The 17081-nt window shown below is 46.4% G+C and overlaps 1 protein-coding gene across 1 annotated transcript; it reads left to right on the top strand.

Moving 5' to 3' along the window:
- Positions 1-6935: 6935 nt before the first annotated feature.
- MRPL51 (mitochondrial ribosomal protein L51) lies at positions 6936-12101 on the top strand. Its single transcript, XM_069978881.1, has 5 exons — positions 6936-7012; positions 8261-8293; positions 8380-8452; positions 10900-11004; positions 11858-12101. The coding sequence occupies exons 3-5, from the start codon at positions 8380-8382 to the stop codon at positions 12052-12054; spliced, it is 375 nt and encodes a 124-aa protein (XP_069834982.1). The 5' UTR covers positions 6936-7012; positions 8261-8293; the 3' UTR covers positions 12055-12101.
- Positions 12102-17081: the final 4980 nt, after the last annotated feature.

The raw sequence follows: 17081 nt of genomic DNA, 5'->3' as shown, positions 1-17081 counted from the left end.
ATTCCCGTGTTTTGAGACTCGTAACTGAGACTCCACGGACCCTTCTTTTGCATATTTAAATTTATAGGGGGCAATGTATCAGTGGAGACTCTTCAGTGAGTACTTCATTTGATTTGTTTGTCGGACCATCATACCTTAAGACCAGACTCAACATACAACATACAATGCTACAGACAGTCAGGATTTGCAGCGCATGTAAATAACTAGATGATCAACCAATGAAACTGGACGTTTTACTGGTAAATCCCCAGTACAGTGGTGCCTTGGATTACGAGCATAATTCGTTCCGGGACGGCGCTTGTAATCCAAATCCACTCTTAACCCCTTAGTGACCGCCATGCTGCCTTTTCACGGCAGCCACTAATGTACTTTATTCCGATGGGTACGCCTTTTAACGGCGGACGCATCGGAATAAACTGCCGCCCGGCGGTGGCTGCAGGACGGGGGATCAGCGGTCAGTGTGACCGCTGACCCCCTCCTGTAACTGCCCGGAGCGGAGGATTCTCCGCTCCGGGCAGTTTAACCCGTCATAAAAGAGATCAAAAAGTCATATACATATAAAACTTGGTATAAATAGAAACTACAGATCTTCCCGCAAAAAATAAGCCCAAAACCAGCTCTGTCACACAAAAGATAAGAACGCTATGGATCTTGCAATGTGGCGACAGTTTTTGTGAGTTTTTGCTAGGAAGATAGTTTCTATTGCGCCAAAGTGATAATAGTTAAAAAAAACCTACACAAATGTGGTATCGCCGTAACCGTAGTGACCCAGAGAATACATGTATTATGTTATTAGTGACCGCCGATATGGATTTTTACGGCGATCACTAATGGGCTCTATTCTGCTGCCATCAGCCTTTATGGCGATGGCGCAGAATAGTGCAGCGGCACCGGTAATGCCCACAGCCCCCCCTCTCAGCTATCAGAGGTAGCTGAGGGGTTGGGGCAGAGTGTGGGCTCAGTCCCGGCCAGTCCCCGCACCGACGATCGGCGTTATTACCAGTATAACGGCGGCCACCGGTAACGGGCATTGCATGCTTTCATGTCCTATCACTGTTAATCCACAGTGAGAGGAGATGAATACATGTCCCCCCGGAATAACCTTAGTGTTCACAGTGAGTAATTCCTTGGGGTATAAACACACTTGCCGTATCGGCAGCGAGTTTCTCGCTGCGTATTCGCAGCGAGACTCGCTGAGGATCCCGGCCCTGTGTACTCAATGGCAGACAAAGTCGCAGCAGGGATGTACATCCCTGCTGCGAGTTTGTCCAAAGGCCGACCCGTTAACCCCCCGGCCACCGGAGACTATACATCACCTGGTCCCGACTATACATCATCTGGTTCTTCGCTGATTCCCGACACGTCCTGCTCAGCCAATCAGTGCGCTGCCCCACCGCAGCACTGATTGGCTGAACGGGCAGTGAAGACGTCGGAAGCCCCGTAGCCGGGATCAGGTGACGTAAAGTCTCCGGCGGCCGGGGAATTAATGGGGCGAGCTGCGGACAAACTCACAGCAGGGATGTACATCCCTGCTGCGACTTCGTCTGCCATTGAGTACACAGGGCCGGGATCCTCAGCGAGTCTCACTGCGAATACGCAGCGAGAAACTCGCTGCCGATACGGCAAGTGTGTTTGTACCCTTAAAAAAGATCAAACTCTCATTCTCTCCACCACCAGAGGTGGCGGAGAGCATGGGGCAATGATCAGGGACTAGCCGATGTGGTCCTGGCACAAGTGATCAGCGGTATATACTATATACCACTGATCACTTGTTCCAAATGCTTCCGGCACTTTTTGTCCCGTCACCAAAAATCATTGGTGACGGGATAAAAAGTCAAGTGCCCCGCATTACCTGTAACCACTCCGCATTACCTGTAACCACTCCGCATTACCTGTAACCACCTCGCATTACCTGTAACCACCCCAGATTACCTGTAACCACTCCGCATTACCTGTAACCACCCCGCATTACCTGTAACCACCCCACATTACTTGTAACCACCCCAGATTACCTGTAACCACTCCGCATTACCTGTAACCACCCCAGATTACCTGTAACCACCCCACATTACTTGTAACCACCCCGCATTACCTGTAACCACTCCGCATTACCTGTAACCACTCCGCATTACCTGTAACCACCCCAGATTACCTGTAACCACCCCACATTACCTGTAACCACTCCGCATTACCTGTAACCACCCCAGATTACCTGTAACCACCCCACATTACCTGTAACCACCCCAGATTATTCATTATCCATTCCAGTTTACCTGTAACTGCTCAGATTACCCGTAACCACCCCATAGCCAGTAAACACCCCCAGATTGCCTGTAACCACCCCAGATTGCCACAGGCTACCCATAACCACTACGGATTGCCACCAATTGCCCGTAACCACCCCAGATTGCCTGTAACCACCCCCGATTGCCCATACCCGCCCCAGAATGCCTGTCTCTCCTCCCCCAGATTGCCCGTAACCAACCCAGATAGCCGGTAAACACCCCCAGATAGCCAGTAAACACCCCCAGATAGCCAGTAAACACCCCCAGATAGCTAGTAAACACCCCTAGATAGCCAGTAAACACTCCCAGATTGCCCGTAACCACCCCAGATTGCCCGTAACCAACCCAGATAGCCAGTAAACACCCCCAGATTGCCCATAAACACCCCAGATTCCCACAGACTGCTCGTACCACCCCAGATTGCCCATAAACACCCCAGATAGCAAGTAAACACTCCCAGGTTGCCCGTCACCACCCCACATTACCTGTAATCTCATTTAAAAAAAAAAATTCTAGCAACTGCGCTATTCTAATAACCGATACTAGCTGCGGTTTTGCACCAGCAAAATGACACTCCTTTCCTTCTGAGCCCTGCTGTGCGCCCATACAGTGGTTTATGCCCACATATGGGGTACCGTTGTACTCAGGAGACCCTGCGTTACAGATTTTGGGGTGCATTTTCTCTCCTGTTTCTCGTGAAATTGAGAAATTTCAAACTAAACACACATATTATTGAAAAAATTCATTTTTTTCATTTTTACTTTCTAATTTTGAATCCTTTCCTCTAATACCTGTGGGGTCAAAATGCTCACTGCACCCCAAGATGACTTCTTTGAGGGGTGACTTTTGGGGGGTTTCTCTTCTGCGGACACTACAGGAGCACTGCAAACGCACCTGGCGCTCGGAAACTTGTTCAACAAAATCTGCACTGAAAATGCTAATTGGCGCTCCTTCCCTTCTAAGCCCCGCTGTGCGCCCATACAGTGGTTTATGCCCACATATGGGGTACCGTTGTACTCAGGAGAACCTGCATTACAGATTTTGGGGTGCTTTTTCTCTCCCTTTCCTTGTGAAGTTGAGAAATTTCAAACTAAACATACATATTATTGGAAAAATTCTAGTTTTTCATTTTTACTGTCTAATTTTAAATACTTTCCTCTAATACCTGTGGGGTCAAAATGTTTACCACACTCCAAGATGTATTCTTTGAGGGGTGCACTTTCCAAAATGGGCTGACTTTTAGGGGGGGTTCACTTCCCTGGTACTACAGGGGCGCTGCAACCGCACCTGGTGCCTGAAAACTTGTACAGCAAAATCTGCACTTAAAATGCTAATTGGCGCTCCTTTCGCTCTGAGCCCCCCTGTGTGCCCATACAGTGGTTTACGCCCACATCTGGGGTACCGTTGTACTCAGGAGAACCTGCGTTACAAATTTTGGGGTGCTTTTTCTCTCCTGTTGCTTGTGAAAATGAGATACTTTAATCTGAACAAACATATTATTTGAAAATTTCTATTTTCCATTTTTTTCCGGCCTAATTGTGAATACTTTCCTCCAGCCCCTGTAGGGTTAAAATGCTCATTATACCACTAGATTAATTCTTTAAGGTGTCTAGTTTCCAAAATGGGGTCATTTATGGGGGTTTCAAGTATACAAGCCTCCTAAACACACTTAAAAAAAGAACTGGTCCCTAAAAAAATTAGTTTTGGAAATTTCATGAAAAATTGGTAATTTGCTGATACATTTCTAAGCCCCGTAACACCAAAGAAAAGTAAAATATGTTTACCAAATTATACCAGAATAAAGAGGACATATTGGTAATGTGACCTAGTAACTAATTTATGTGATACAACTTTCTTTTCTTAAAAGCAGAGAATTTCAAAGTTTGTAAAGTGCAAATTTTTCATGATATTTTTATGTTTTTCACAAAAAACACAAAAGATAGTGACCAAATTTTACCACTAATAGAAAGTACCATATGTTACAAAAAAAACAATCTCAGAATCGCTAGCATACGTTAAAGCATCACTGAGCTATAAGCGCATAAAGTGAGACAGGTCAGATTTTGAAAAATGAGCCTGGTCATTAAGGCTCAAATAGGCTTGGTCCCTAAGGGGTTAAACCAAAGCAAAACTTCCCATAAGAAATTATAGAAATGCAGACAATTGGTTCCACACCCCAAAAATAATGATTTATTATTCTGAATAACATGTAAAACAGATGAAACAAACATTTAGAAACAGCAGAATATGTGATATTATAATTTACTGTACAGTAATGGAGAGGATGGGAAACACAAGGGCTGACAGAGACTGCAGGGAGCATGAAGAATAAGAAGGGCAGATGTGGGCACATACATGCAGCTCTCTCTGTCCGGGGAGAGAGGGGTTACAGATGAGAAGAGATTACCTTCACCATCCTGTCCCCTGATGTGAGCCCCAGCCTGAAGTGGATCTGCTGTGATTTGGAAGGTGAGGGAGACTTCCTGGGTCAGAGTACAGGGCTGTAGACCCCGCTATGCAGACCATGTCCCTCCCCCACTCCGCCTCCCACCCAGTACAGGGAGATCTTAAACCAAAACACTCTTAATCCAAGTTACTCTTAAACCAAGGTACCACTGTATTAGTGAAATGCCTGCACTGGTTGTCTGCTAGTGATTCTCTGTATAGTGTAATACTACATGTCCTGTGCTGCTCTGTACCTGGGCCAGTTTTCCATAGAATTTTGGTGTCAACATAGAATGGTCGTCCTGGAACCAATTAATATCGTATGTTGAGGGACCAATGTACTGTACTAAAAAGGGCTTACTGACATAGGCTCACGTACGATCCGATACACTTACAGCTCTTTATAATGGCTGCGGCCTAAGGAAGGTTACCGTGCTTGTGTGGGGAGATGTTTATAGTCGCCTGCAACAAAGAGCGTGACTAACAAGCGGGAACTCCAGTCATGGCAGCCATCAGACCGGGTACAGGCCAGAAGCCAACTATAGTCAGGCTCTCGGTGTCCAGCTGTTCTGATTAGGTATGTAGGCCGGGCACGATGTACGGTTACTAGAAATATTCAGGGGTACAGGGCCTACGTTATCTCTGCTACCACATAACATGGACTCAAGTCCTCCGTAGGGCCCTATTCCACCGAACGATTATCGTTCAGATTATCGTTAAATCGTTCGAATCTATACGATAATCGTTCGGTTGAAATGCAGTTAACGATTAACGAGCCAACGAGAAATCGTTGATCGCTTTATAAGACCTGGACCTATTTTTAGCGTTGCTTGTTCGCAAAACGTTCGCATTGATTAAGACATCGTTCGGTCGTTCGCAGTAGATACAAACGCAATAGCGAAGAAAAAACGAACGCAAATACGATCATAAGTAACACTTATCGTTCCTTGGAAATGAGTGAACGTTTTCAGGTCTTTCGCAATAGCGCTCGTTTGAGATCGTTAATCGTTAACGATTATGCGAACTATAATCGTCCGGTGGAATAGGGCCCTGAATACGATCATAAGTAACGATTATCGTTCCATGGAAATAAGGGCCCTATTCCACCGGACGATTATCGTTCGCATAATCGTTAACGATTGTTAACAATCTCAAACGACCGCTATTTCGAAAGACATGAAAACGTTCACTCATTTCCATGGAACGATAATCGTTACTTATGATCGTATTCGCGTTAGTTTTTTCTTCGCTATTATGTTCGTATCTACTGTGAACGACCGAACGGCGTCTAAAGGCCCTATTCCACGGAACTTTTTCGAACGATTATCGTTCATAAAATCGTTCAAACGACCGCTCGTTAACGATATTCAGTCGTTCTTGAAATGTCTACCTACATTCCCCCACGTTTTAAACGACCATGTAACGACCGCAAAAAAATCGTTACACTACAGATATCGTTCACGTTCCCACTCGTATTATGTGTTATCGTTCGCTTAAAAAAATTGTTAAGTGCTCGTTAACAAGCGGTCGTTGGAGCGAGTCTATGAACGATAATCGTTCCGTGAAATAGGGCTATTATTCAATGCGAAAGATTTGTGAACGTTTTGCGAACGAGCAACGATAAAAATAGGTCCAGGTCTTATAAAGCGATCAACGATTTCTGGTTCGGTCGTTAATCGTTAACTGCATTTCAACCGAATCGATTATCGTTTAGATTCGAACGATTTAACGATAATCTGAACGATAATCGTCCGGTGGAATAGGGCCCTTACTGACTGACTGAACCTCTGCTGCTCCTCCCAGCTGACATCTTGCTCAACAGATTCCAGCTGTGTTTTATGTTGAGCTCATTAGCATAGCCCCGCCCCCAGTCAGTGACTGTGTCCCCCTAATAGGGTCTGGAAGCCAATATTCTGCAGCAGTTCACTGACACTTATCCATAACCCGTTGCCCTCCAGTTGCCCCAAAACTACAACTCCCATCATGCAGGAGAGGCGCATGTAACAGCGCGCGAGCGACCGGAGAGGGGCGTGTATACGTGACGTCACTCGCCAGCTCAAATGTCGGCGGACAGACTGATTAGCCAATCAGTTTGACGGGGGCGTGGTTTCTTTGCGAGTCAGTCTACAACAAAATGGCCGCCGTAGCCTATTGTCATTTGCCGCTAAAACACGCCCCCTACTAGCTATAGTAGGGGGGCGTGGTTTAGCGGCCCCGTTGCACCCTGGAAAGTTAACATGGCGGCTTCCTGGAGAAGCGAGTGACCTGTGAATGTGCCGGAGGTAGCGGCGTGTGATGTGTTATCAGGGCGGTGTATGGAGGGTTATAGCGGATTCTGTTCTGTGATTGATACTACTGATGCAGTGGGTGTGGGACTACAACTCCCAGCATGCAGTGCCAGCACGTTTGAAGCTATAGTTCTAGAACAGGTGTAGCGGGGTAGGAATTGGGATAGGGTTAAAGTGAAAGGGCTGTGTATAATCCTGGAGACCATGTTGTATGCTACATTGCAAAGAATCCTAACAGAGTTATGTGTTTCCATGGTTACAGACTACAACCCAATACTCTGTAGTCTGATCCTGCAGGTTGGCACCCTTTACATTAGTATTCCACTTTACTTTGCTGGGGGTAAAAATAATTGATACTCACCTCCCCCAGTTCCTGCAGCTCCTGTTTCAGTGACTTCTCTTCACAGCTTCTTCCAGGATGAGTGGTCTCAGCAGGACCTGCCCCCTCATACAGTCATTGGCTGCAGCAGTGTCCCGCCCCAGTCAGTGATTGGCTGAGAGGGCAGGTCCTGCTGAGACCACTTGTGTAGGAAGAGGATTTGACTGGAACAGAAGCTGCAGGAGGGGGTGAGTATGAGTATTGAGAAATTTATGCAAGATTAGTGGAGGATTCCTTTACGGTGGTAGTGTGACCTAGGCTTCGTGCACACGGCGCAAAACTGGTGAATCCGCCAGCCTCCCTGCCATAATGACAGTCCATGCTCGTGCGCCTCCTCTCTCCGTGCTGAAGAATGAACATATCCATTCTTCAGTGCGGAATTCCACCAGTTTTGCTCTATGTGCACAGAGCCTTAGATCCCTCTTCTGTATCCACAGGGTAGGGAGTAAGTGTCAGATCATGGGGGTCCATGCTTTATGGTTAAAGTGACTGTACCACCAGGCCCAGGCTGAAGCACTGGAGGGGGGCCGACCCACCCTTAGTGGGAAGAAACCCCCGCCCCTCCATGATGTGACTCCATTAGAATCAATGGAACCCTATCATAGAGGGGCGGGGGTTTCCTCCCACTAAGGGTGGGTCGGCCCCCCTCCAGTGCTTCAGCCTGGGCCTGGTGGTACAGTCACTTTAAACCTTCCATTTTGGACACCGCAGGGACATTTATAACCCACACAGGGTGAAATCCCACGTTTGCTATCAGTGCGGGTTTGTTACAATGTATCCAGGCTATGATATACTTTCATACATACAGCAGCAGCAGCAGAAATCGTTCAGTTTCAGGATTTTTACTTTTTTTTTCCCCCCAGGTTTTGTGACTGAACTCCTGTATATATAAGAAGGTAAACCCTTGTTATTTTCTTTATTATCTGCTGTCAGATCTGGTTATGTTCAGTCAGATCTCACGGTCACTGACGTGTCATTACAGATGTGGGCTGTGACGCGGCTGCTCGGGGGGAGCGGACCCCTCCTGTCCCAGGCATCTCGCTTCTTTTCTCTCGGTAAGTTCTGCAGTAAATTGATATGACTAAGATGGAGTCTGCTGATGTGTTTAAGAATTTCATCAAGTCCGGGTGATCCCTTTACCAACACTCCATCATCTTCATCACCATACGAGTTAAAGGGGTAGTCCAACTTATAAGAGGCAGAGATCTGACCTCTGGGACCACTTGTGACCCTGAGATCGGGCACCAGTCTAATGGTACTTTTACACAGTGCGATAATTCGCCCGATCGCACGATTAACGTTTTTGAATGAACGATGTTTTTTTTATAACGATCAGCGTTTAGACTGAACGATACATCGTACGGAAAATTCGCTATGCGATCGTTTTGCGATCGTTTAAGCCTATCTCACACATAGGGGAAATCGTTGAAAGACTGTTTACACAGAACGATCTGCGAATTTTTTGCGAACAATCAACGATGATTTAAGAACATGTTGAAAGATCAAAATGAACGATTTCTCACTCGTCGTTTGATCGTTTGCAGTGTTTACACGTACGATTATCGTTCGAATTCGACCGTTATCGTGCAAAAACGAACGATAATCGTCCCGTGTGAAAAGAACCATTAGGGCCCTATTCCACCGGACGATTATCGTTTGCATAATCGTTAACGATTAACAATCTCAAACGACCGCTATTGTGAAAGACCTGAAAACGTTCACTCATTTCCATGGAACAATAATTGTTACTTATGATCGTAATTGCGATCGTTTCTCCTTCGTTATATATTCGCTATTGCGTTCGTATCTATTGTGAACAACGTCTTATTCGATGCGAACGTTTTGCGAACGAGCAACGATAAAAATAGGTCCAGGTCTTATAAAGCGATCAACGATTTCTCGTTCGGTCGTTAATCGTTAACTGCATTTCAACCGAACGATTATCGTTTAGATTTGAACGATTTAACGATAATCTGAACGATAATCGTCGGGTGGAATAGGGCCCTAACTTCGGAATGAAGTAGTCACGAGCGCTGCTACTCCTCTCATTGTCCGTGGAGCTGCTGATAGCTGAGCGATGTACTGATATCTCTGGAGGCTGGCATACACAACTAGTCACTCCATTTCAAGGGCAGACTCAGGTGTCCGTTCTGGAGACCCTGGGGATTACCATAGGTTGGTCCCACCCCCCATGATCAGAATCGTATCCCTTATCCTGTCTGTAGGGGATGAGTAGTATAAGTTGCTATACCCCTTTAAAGGGAACCTGTCATCAGGATGTAACCCTATAAACTGCGATGTTTAGAGATCTTATATAGTTACACCCCCGCTGTATGTAAATGAAGGGTCATGTGACTGCTGGGGGGGATCCAGACAGTCTGGTTGGTGAGGTCACTCTTTGTGAAGTCTGCCTCTGAACCACTGCGACCAATATGTTCTGAGGTCCATAACTCCTCTAAAGGAAAGGAGGGTCTGCTGCCCCCTGTCTGTAAGCGGAAGGGTCTGCTGCCCCCTGTCTGTAAGCAGAAGGGTCTGCTGCCCCCTGTCTGTAAGCGGAAGGGTCTGCTGTCCCCTGTCTGTAAGCAGAAGGGTCTGCTGTCCCCTGTGTGTAAGCGGAAGGGTCTGCTGTCCCCTGTCTGTAAGCGGAAGGGTCTGCTGCCCCCTGTCTGTAAGCAGAAGGGTTTGCTGCCCCCTGTCTGTAAGCGGAAGGGTTTGCTGCCCCCTGTCTGTAAGCGGAAGGGTTTGCTGTCCCCTGTCTGTAAGCAGAAGGGTCTGCTGTCCCCTGTCTGTAAGCAGAAGGGTCTGCTGCCCCCTGTCTGTAAGCGGAAGGGTTTGCTGTCCCCTGTCTGTAAGCGGAAGGGTTTGCTGTCCCCTGTCTGTAAGCGGAAGGGTCTGCTGCCCCCTGTCTGTAAGCGGAAGGGTCTGCTGCCCCCTGTCTGTAAGCGGAAGGGTCTGCTGCCCCCTGCCTGTAAGCGGAAGGGTCTGCTGCCCCCTGCCTGTAAGCGGAAGGGTCTGCTGCCCCCTGCCTGTAAGCGGAAGGGTTTGCTGTCCCCTGTCTGTAAGCGGAAGGGTTTGCTGCCCCCTGTCTGTAAGCGGAAGGGTCTGCTGTCCCCTGTCTGTAAGCGGAAGGGTCTGCTGTCCCCTGTCTGTAAGCGGAAGGGTCTGCTGTCCCCTGTCTGTAAGCGGAAGGGTTTGCTGTCCCCTGTCTGTAAGCGGAAGGGTTTGCTGTCCCCTGTCTGTAAGCGGAAGGGTTTGCTGTCGGCCACATATTAGCAAGTGCACTTGGCCATTTACAGAACAACTATGGTGTAAGCAGCGCACACATCTCTATTTATTCCTTACCTGTCTGCATGCGGCCACTGCCGGCCACCTCTATGGACTCTTGGTTTTATGATCCCCCCCTCCCCCAATATACTATTAATTTAAAGAATCGAAACTAAGACCCCTTCCTAGATGCTGAGACATTGTCACTGTTCTAACCTGTCTCCACTGTGTCTTATAGGAAGCTCCAGTCTGGCCCGAAGTTGTATGCCGCAGCCAAAGAATACCGATCGCTGGACCCAGAAGAGAGCGCAGTTTGGGGTTTATGATAATATCGGGATTCTGGGTGAGTCAAGGATACACAGAGGGATATATCCTGTAGAGTTATAGGTCTATAGACCAAGGAAGGGGAACCTTCGGCCCTCAAGCTGTTGCAAAACTACAATTCCCATCATGCTGTCCAGGCATGCTGGGAGTTATATTTTTGCAACAGCTTGAGGGCCGAAGGTTCCCCATCCTTGGTCTATAGCTACAGCATAACTACAGCTGTCAGGGCATGCTGGGAGTTATATTTTTACAACTAAGGTTTGAGCTCACTGCTTCATGGCTGCTTCTATATGTCTAAAGGGGATCGTCCGGCTTCATTCCTGCTTGATCTGATGTTGGGATGTGGTGAGATGCTGTTGTCCAGCAGGTTTCATACATGTACATTGTGATTAAGGGAACATGTGCAGGGTATTTGCTGGGTGTTGGGTGGTCTTCTTGGCAACTGTCTCATCTGGATATGCAATAGTATCTCAGAACATGCAATGTGAGAGCAGGTAGGAGAGAAGGGCTAGACGACCTCTATAGTGTTACTGCCATTGTGTTCGGTTGCAGTCTGGGTTTTAAGACACCACTGCATGAGCTGGAAGAAGTGCCCAGTTGAGCTCTTCTCTTCCCTCTCTCTGAAGGAGATGGATTATATCATAGGTGTCAAACTCAAGCCCTCCAGCTGCTACAAGACCACAATTCCCATTCACAGCTTTAGCTGTCCAGGCATGATGGGAATTGTAGTTTTGTAACAGCTGGAGGGCCTGAGTTTAACACCCCTGGATTATATAGTACTATGGAGCCCATCTTCTGTGCTTGCCATCCGTGGGGATAGAGAGCTGTCGGAGTCTCCATCTTCCATATATTCATGTCTATATTTCTCACAGGTGACTTTAAGGCGCACCCCAAGCAGTTGATTGTGGGCCCCAACTGGCTGCGGGGCTGGCGGGGGAACGAGCTGCAGAGATGCATTAGGAAGAGGAACATGATTGGAAGTCGCATGTTCTATGAAGAGAGACATAATCTTAACAAAAGGATCCGATTCCTGTACAAGAGGTTCAACCGCTACGGCAAACACCGCTGATATGGCCTCATCTGCCGCTGACCAAATAAATTATTCTGATTTCTTTAGTATTTGATTCCTGTTTCTTTGTACATCACAGAGCGCGACCTCGTATAGCACCATGTGCAGCTCTGCCCCTTTGTCATACGTTATATAGTAACATTTGCTTGATTTAATAGTGATATTAACAGCCCTTAGTCATATGTTCCCAGTTCATCAGTGGTATCTATGACTATGATGTGACTTCTGGAGGTGTGAACTGTAAGCTACCAAATGCAAGTGTACGTACACACTTATAACCAGTCTGATATTCTATTTTAAGTGTAACTGCCATTTAAATTAATAGGACAAGTGATTTTAAGAATCTCTGTGATAGGTTTTATTAGGTAAAAAAAAGCCTCTCTCTGTACTCAAAAAGCCTCCTCCCCCCTCACTTCTGCTCATTATCAGGCAAATCCGTCTACATTACAGAGAAACAAATTGAAGACGAGTTTGCTGAGTCCCATTATAACCTATGGAGGGGGGGGGGGGTGAATGAGCAGGAAGAGGAGACAAGCAGCTGTACAGTTTGCAGACTGTCTGGGCACATAAAACGCTGGATTCAGAGGCCAAAAATGTCAGTACTTATCTAGGAACTTGCTGAGAGAAGATTGCAGGGTGTTGTGCTGTGCAGGACTGCTCTGTGCTCACTCATCCCCCTCTATCCCTCCCCTCTCCATACAGCATAATGGACACTTCTTCTGATGTGAGGGGGGAGGTAGGAAAAGAGCTTTTTGTGTACAGAAGGAAATACAGGCTAGATTCACACGTACTGTATCCGCAGTGGATTTCATGCTGCAAGTTCACAGCGAAATCCGCTGCTTATACCTTCCCTCTCATTATCATTACGATTACACACTTGCAGCAAGATTGCCATCCTGCTGTGAGTATGTAACCACTGGCCTCCTTAACCCGCCGCTGCCCGGAACATACGTTACCTGGTCCATGCTCCGGCTGCAGATTTTTAAATATAAGTAAATGACAAATCTATACAACTTTCTGAAACAAGTTCATTTGAAAGAAAAATATATATACAGGAGCTGACCCATTGACATGAATAGGAAGTGTTACTGAGCCTACTCAAAAACAGGTCATTCCACAAGGAGGGGAGGCTGAACTGTGAGCTTCCTCTATTGTCTACTCTATCAACTGGTGTCACCTTTCGCTGTAATGCTGCACAGATCTCCTCCTTATCACCACAGACAGAACAGGAAGTCTCAGCTTCAGTCCCAGTGGTAAAAATGAAAACTGCAAGATGTCAAGATCTTTTTTTATAATATAGATAGAAAAAAATATATAGATTTTTAATGTATACATTGATTTTAACTTGTATATATAGATAAAAAAAATATATATCTAAATATATATATATATATATATGTATGTCATCTCATCAGACAATTCCTTTAACCCTTTAACAACATCGGGCGTAAATTTACGCCCCCGCGCCCTGGTACTTCGCGTCTTTCGGGTTCGATCGGGTCCAGCGTCGGAAATCTTCGGGTTCGGCGGGCCTCGGCAATCTCCGGCAGCTTCGCTCGACTGCCCCCTAGCGGCTGATCAGTGAATATTATTCACTGATCAGTTGTTTTGGGTTTAAAAGATTTTTAAATTTTTTTTTTACAAATTTTTTTTTTCCTTTTTATGCGCCCTAACGCCGCTGAGTGCTGATCAGCATCGCACATAAGTGCGCCGCTGATCAGCAACTCCTCCTTTTTGGCGTAGGGGTGTTTTTTCCCCCTATATCCTACCGCCACTGGCTGCTGATAAGTGCCACACATAAGTGCGGCATTTATCAGCAGCTCCTTTCTTGGCGTAGGTATATTTTTTCTTACTGTAAAAAAAAGAAACGTAACAAACACTACACTACACAAAATAAAGTTTTACACTACACCACTACACATTTACATACCCCATATATCAATCCCCATATAAAAATGCTCCCCAGGGTGTTTTCGGCGTCTGACACAGATGTTATTATTGCCTCCGACACCGAAACAGCCAGTGAGGATGAATGCGGGGTATCCTTCTTTCCTCCATTCATCCTCATCATACAGTGACGTGTCTGGGGGTAGTGTAGCGTCTTTTCCGCCAGTACCGTCCCAATAAGAGATCACGGTATGGCGTGAAATTGTACAAACTGTGAGAGTACCTCAGGGTACACTTACAGATTTAGGGTACGTGCACACTGCGGAATGGAGAAGGACAACCCTTGTGCATTCCGCAGCTGGCACCCCCCGGCGGACTGACGCGGGCGCGTGTCTCCACCTGTGTCATAGACTCCATTCAATGCACGGGCGGATTCCGTCGTCCGTCCAAAGAATGAACGCTGGGCGGAATGCGCCCGTGCATAGAATGGAATGTGACACGGGTGGAGACGTGCGTCTGCATCAGTCCGCCGGTGGGTGCCAGCTGCGGAATGCACAAAGGGTTATCCTTCGCCATTCCGCAGTGTGCACATACCCTTAGAGTGTTTGAAGGAAGGGACAACTGAATCCTGCCCCCCCCCATCCTCCGAGTTAGTGGAAAGGTCGTCCGGGAACTGATCTTCCCACTGCTGGATAAAGGTTACCACCTGTACGGGGATAACTGTTATACCGGCACCCCCTCTTCCGGTCCCTCGCTGCCCTGTAGCTTGTGGCACGATCCGTAAATATCAGAAGCAGTAACAGAGCCCTAATATTTAGCAGCCATGGAGCGGCCCCAGCGCTTCTGGATATGAAGGACCCCGTATCGCACTAGGGCAACATTTTCCAGGTGACATCCCCCACACTGGAAAACAGGAGACCCCAGAAGAAGCGCAGAGTGTGGCGTAACAGGGGGATCAGGAAGGACACCATTTTCCAGTGTGACACCTGTCCTGATCACCCCGGCCTCTGCATACTGGATCGCTTCAAGGCGTACTACACGTCATTGGGGTTCTACATTTTCTAAAATTCTTGCCCTATGCCCATATGGCACATTATGCCCACATGTGGGGTATTTTTGTACTCAGGGGAAATTACCCTACACGTTTTGTGTTCATTTTCTTTTCTAACCCCTTGTGGAAATGGAAAAAAAAATCAACATTTAATGTAAAAAATGTTTAATTTTTACACTAAATGATTGATCTTGTCTTAATTTTTTCACAAGGGGTTAAAAGATAAAAAAAAAAAACACAATGTGTAGAGCAATTTCCCCTGAGTCCGTAAATACCCCACATGTGGACATAAAGCACCATGTGGGCGCAGGACAAGCCTCCAAAGGGCAGGAGCGCCATTTGGATTTTGGAGGCTGGATTTGGCCAGAATTGATGATGAACGCCATGTCGCATTTACAGAGCCCTCGTGCTGCCGAAACACTGGAACCCCCCCACAAGTGACCCCATTCTGGAAACTATACCCCTCAAGGAATCTAACAAGGGGTGCAGTGATGATATGGACCCCTTGATGACGGCCACATTTGTACCGTGAAAGTGAAAAAATGAAAATTTTCCCTTTCACGTCACATTGTTCCACATTTGTGCCCGTCACCAGTGGGGTCCATATGCTCACTGTACCCCTTATTAGATTCCTTGAGGGGTGTAGTTTTCAGAATGGGGTCACTTGTGGGGGGTTTCCAGTGTTTTGGCAGCACGAGGGCTCTGTAAATGCGACATGGCCCATGAAATCCATTCCAGTGAAATCCAGCTTCCAAAAGCCAATTGGCGCTCCTTCCCTTTGGAGGCTCGTCCTGCGCCCGCTTGGCACTTTATGTCCACATGTGGGGTATTTCTGTATTTCCTGAGAAACTGCGTTACACGTTTGGTGTGGGGTTTTTTTTATCCCCTTGTAAAAATGAAAAATTGAAGGCTAGAACAACATTTTAGTGTAAAAAATAGAATTTTTCCTTTTTTACACCACATTGTTCTGAAAATCTGAGGGGTGCAGTTTCCAGAATGGGGTCACTTGTGGGGGGTTTCCAGTATTTTGGCACCCCAGAGCCTCTGCCAACCTGAAGTGGTACAGTCAGAAATGACCAAGTATAACGGAGGCGTTGAAATTCACTAGGCGCTCCTTTGTATCTGAGGCTTGTGGTTGCGTCAAATAGCGCAATAGGGTCACATATGGGGTATTTCTATAAACTGCAGAAACGGGGCAATCAATATTGGGGTGCATTTCTCTGGTAATAGGTTTATCATTATGAAAGATATTGGATTACAATAAAATCTCTGCACAGAAAATTAAGATTTTCAAATTACACACTTAGGGGGACATTTATTAAGTCCGACGTTTTTTACGCCGGACTTAAAAATGTCCCTGCATCTCCGGCGCTACGGAGATTTATGTAGAGGCGGACTGCCTCTACATAAATCCCGTGCGCGTCGGTGCGCACGGCAGAAAACCTACGCCACCTGAAAGGTGGAGTAGGTTTTTCGGTGTATCTTTTGTCAGGACAAAAGATAAATCGCGCAGACTCAGAGTCCGCGCCCCCCGTTCCGTTGGGGGGGGGGGGGGTTTGGCAGTTTCTGAAATGGGGTGCTTTGTGGGTTTCTAACATACAGTCCCGTCAAATACACTTTGAACCTAAACAGGTCGCTAAAAATATCTGATTTTGAAATTTTACAGAAAATTTGGAAATTTGCTGCTAATGTTTTAAGCTTTCTATTGTCTAAAAAAAATGAAAGATCGTTTAATAAATGCCGCCAACATAAAGTAGACATGTTGCTAATGCTATTTAATATATAATTTATGTGGCATAACCATTTTCTGTATAAGCAGAAAAGTTTCAAAGTTGTTACACTTTTTCACGTTATTTTTGATTTTTTTCATAAAGATTCGTTATAAGTATTGGCTCCATTTTACCAGAAATGTAAAGTACAATATGTCACGAGAAAACAATCTCAGAATCAGCCGGATAAGTAAAAGCATCCCGAAGTTATTAATGAATAAAGTGACACAGGTCATAGTCATAAAATTTGTCTCTGTCTCTGGCCATTTCAGGCTCTGTCCTTAAGGGGTTAAAGTGATACTGTCACCCCCTTTACTCTA

The sequence above is a fragment of the Dendropsophus ebraccatus genome, chromosome 8, assembly GCF_027789765.1.
Source record: "Dendropsophus ebraccatus isolate aDenEbr1 chromosome 8, aDenEbr1.pat, whole genome shotgun sequence".
In the NCBI taxonomy this organism is placed as follows: Eukaryota; Metazoa; Chordata; class Amphibia; order Anura; family Hylidae; genus Dendropsophus; species Dendropsophus ebraccatus.
The sequence above is the reverse complement of the archived record's forward strand: the minus strand, read 5'-3'. Positions and strand labels throughout refer to the sequence as shown.

What these genes read in the sequence shown, in the direction of transcription:
- MRPL51 (XM_069978881.1), top strand. Translation starts at nt 8,380, where the DNA reads ATGTGGGCTGTGACGCGGCTGCTCGGGGGGAGCGGACCCCTCCTGTCC. An exon ending in ATCTCGCTTCTTTTCTCTCG is followed by an intron (nt 8,453 to 10,899) that starts GTAAGTTCTGCA and finishes TGTGTCTTATAG; the next exon opens with GAAGCTCCAGTCTGGCCCGA. An exon ending in TGATAATATCGGGATTCTGG is followed by an intron (nt 11,005 to 11,857) that starts GTGAGTCAAGGA and finishes TATTTCTCACAG; the next exon opens with GTGACTTTAAGGCGCACCCC.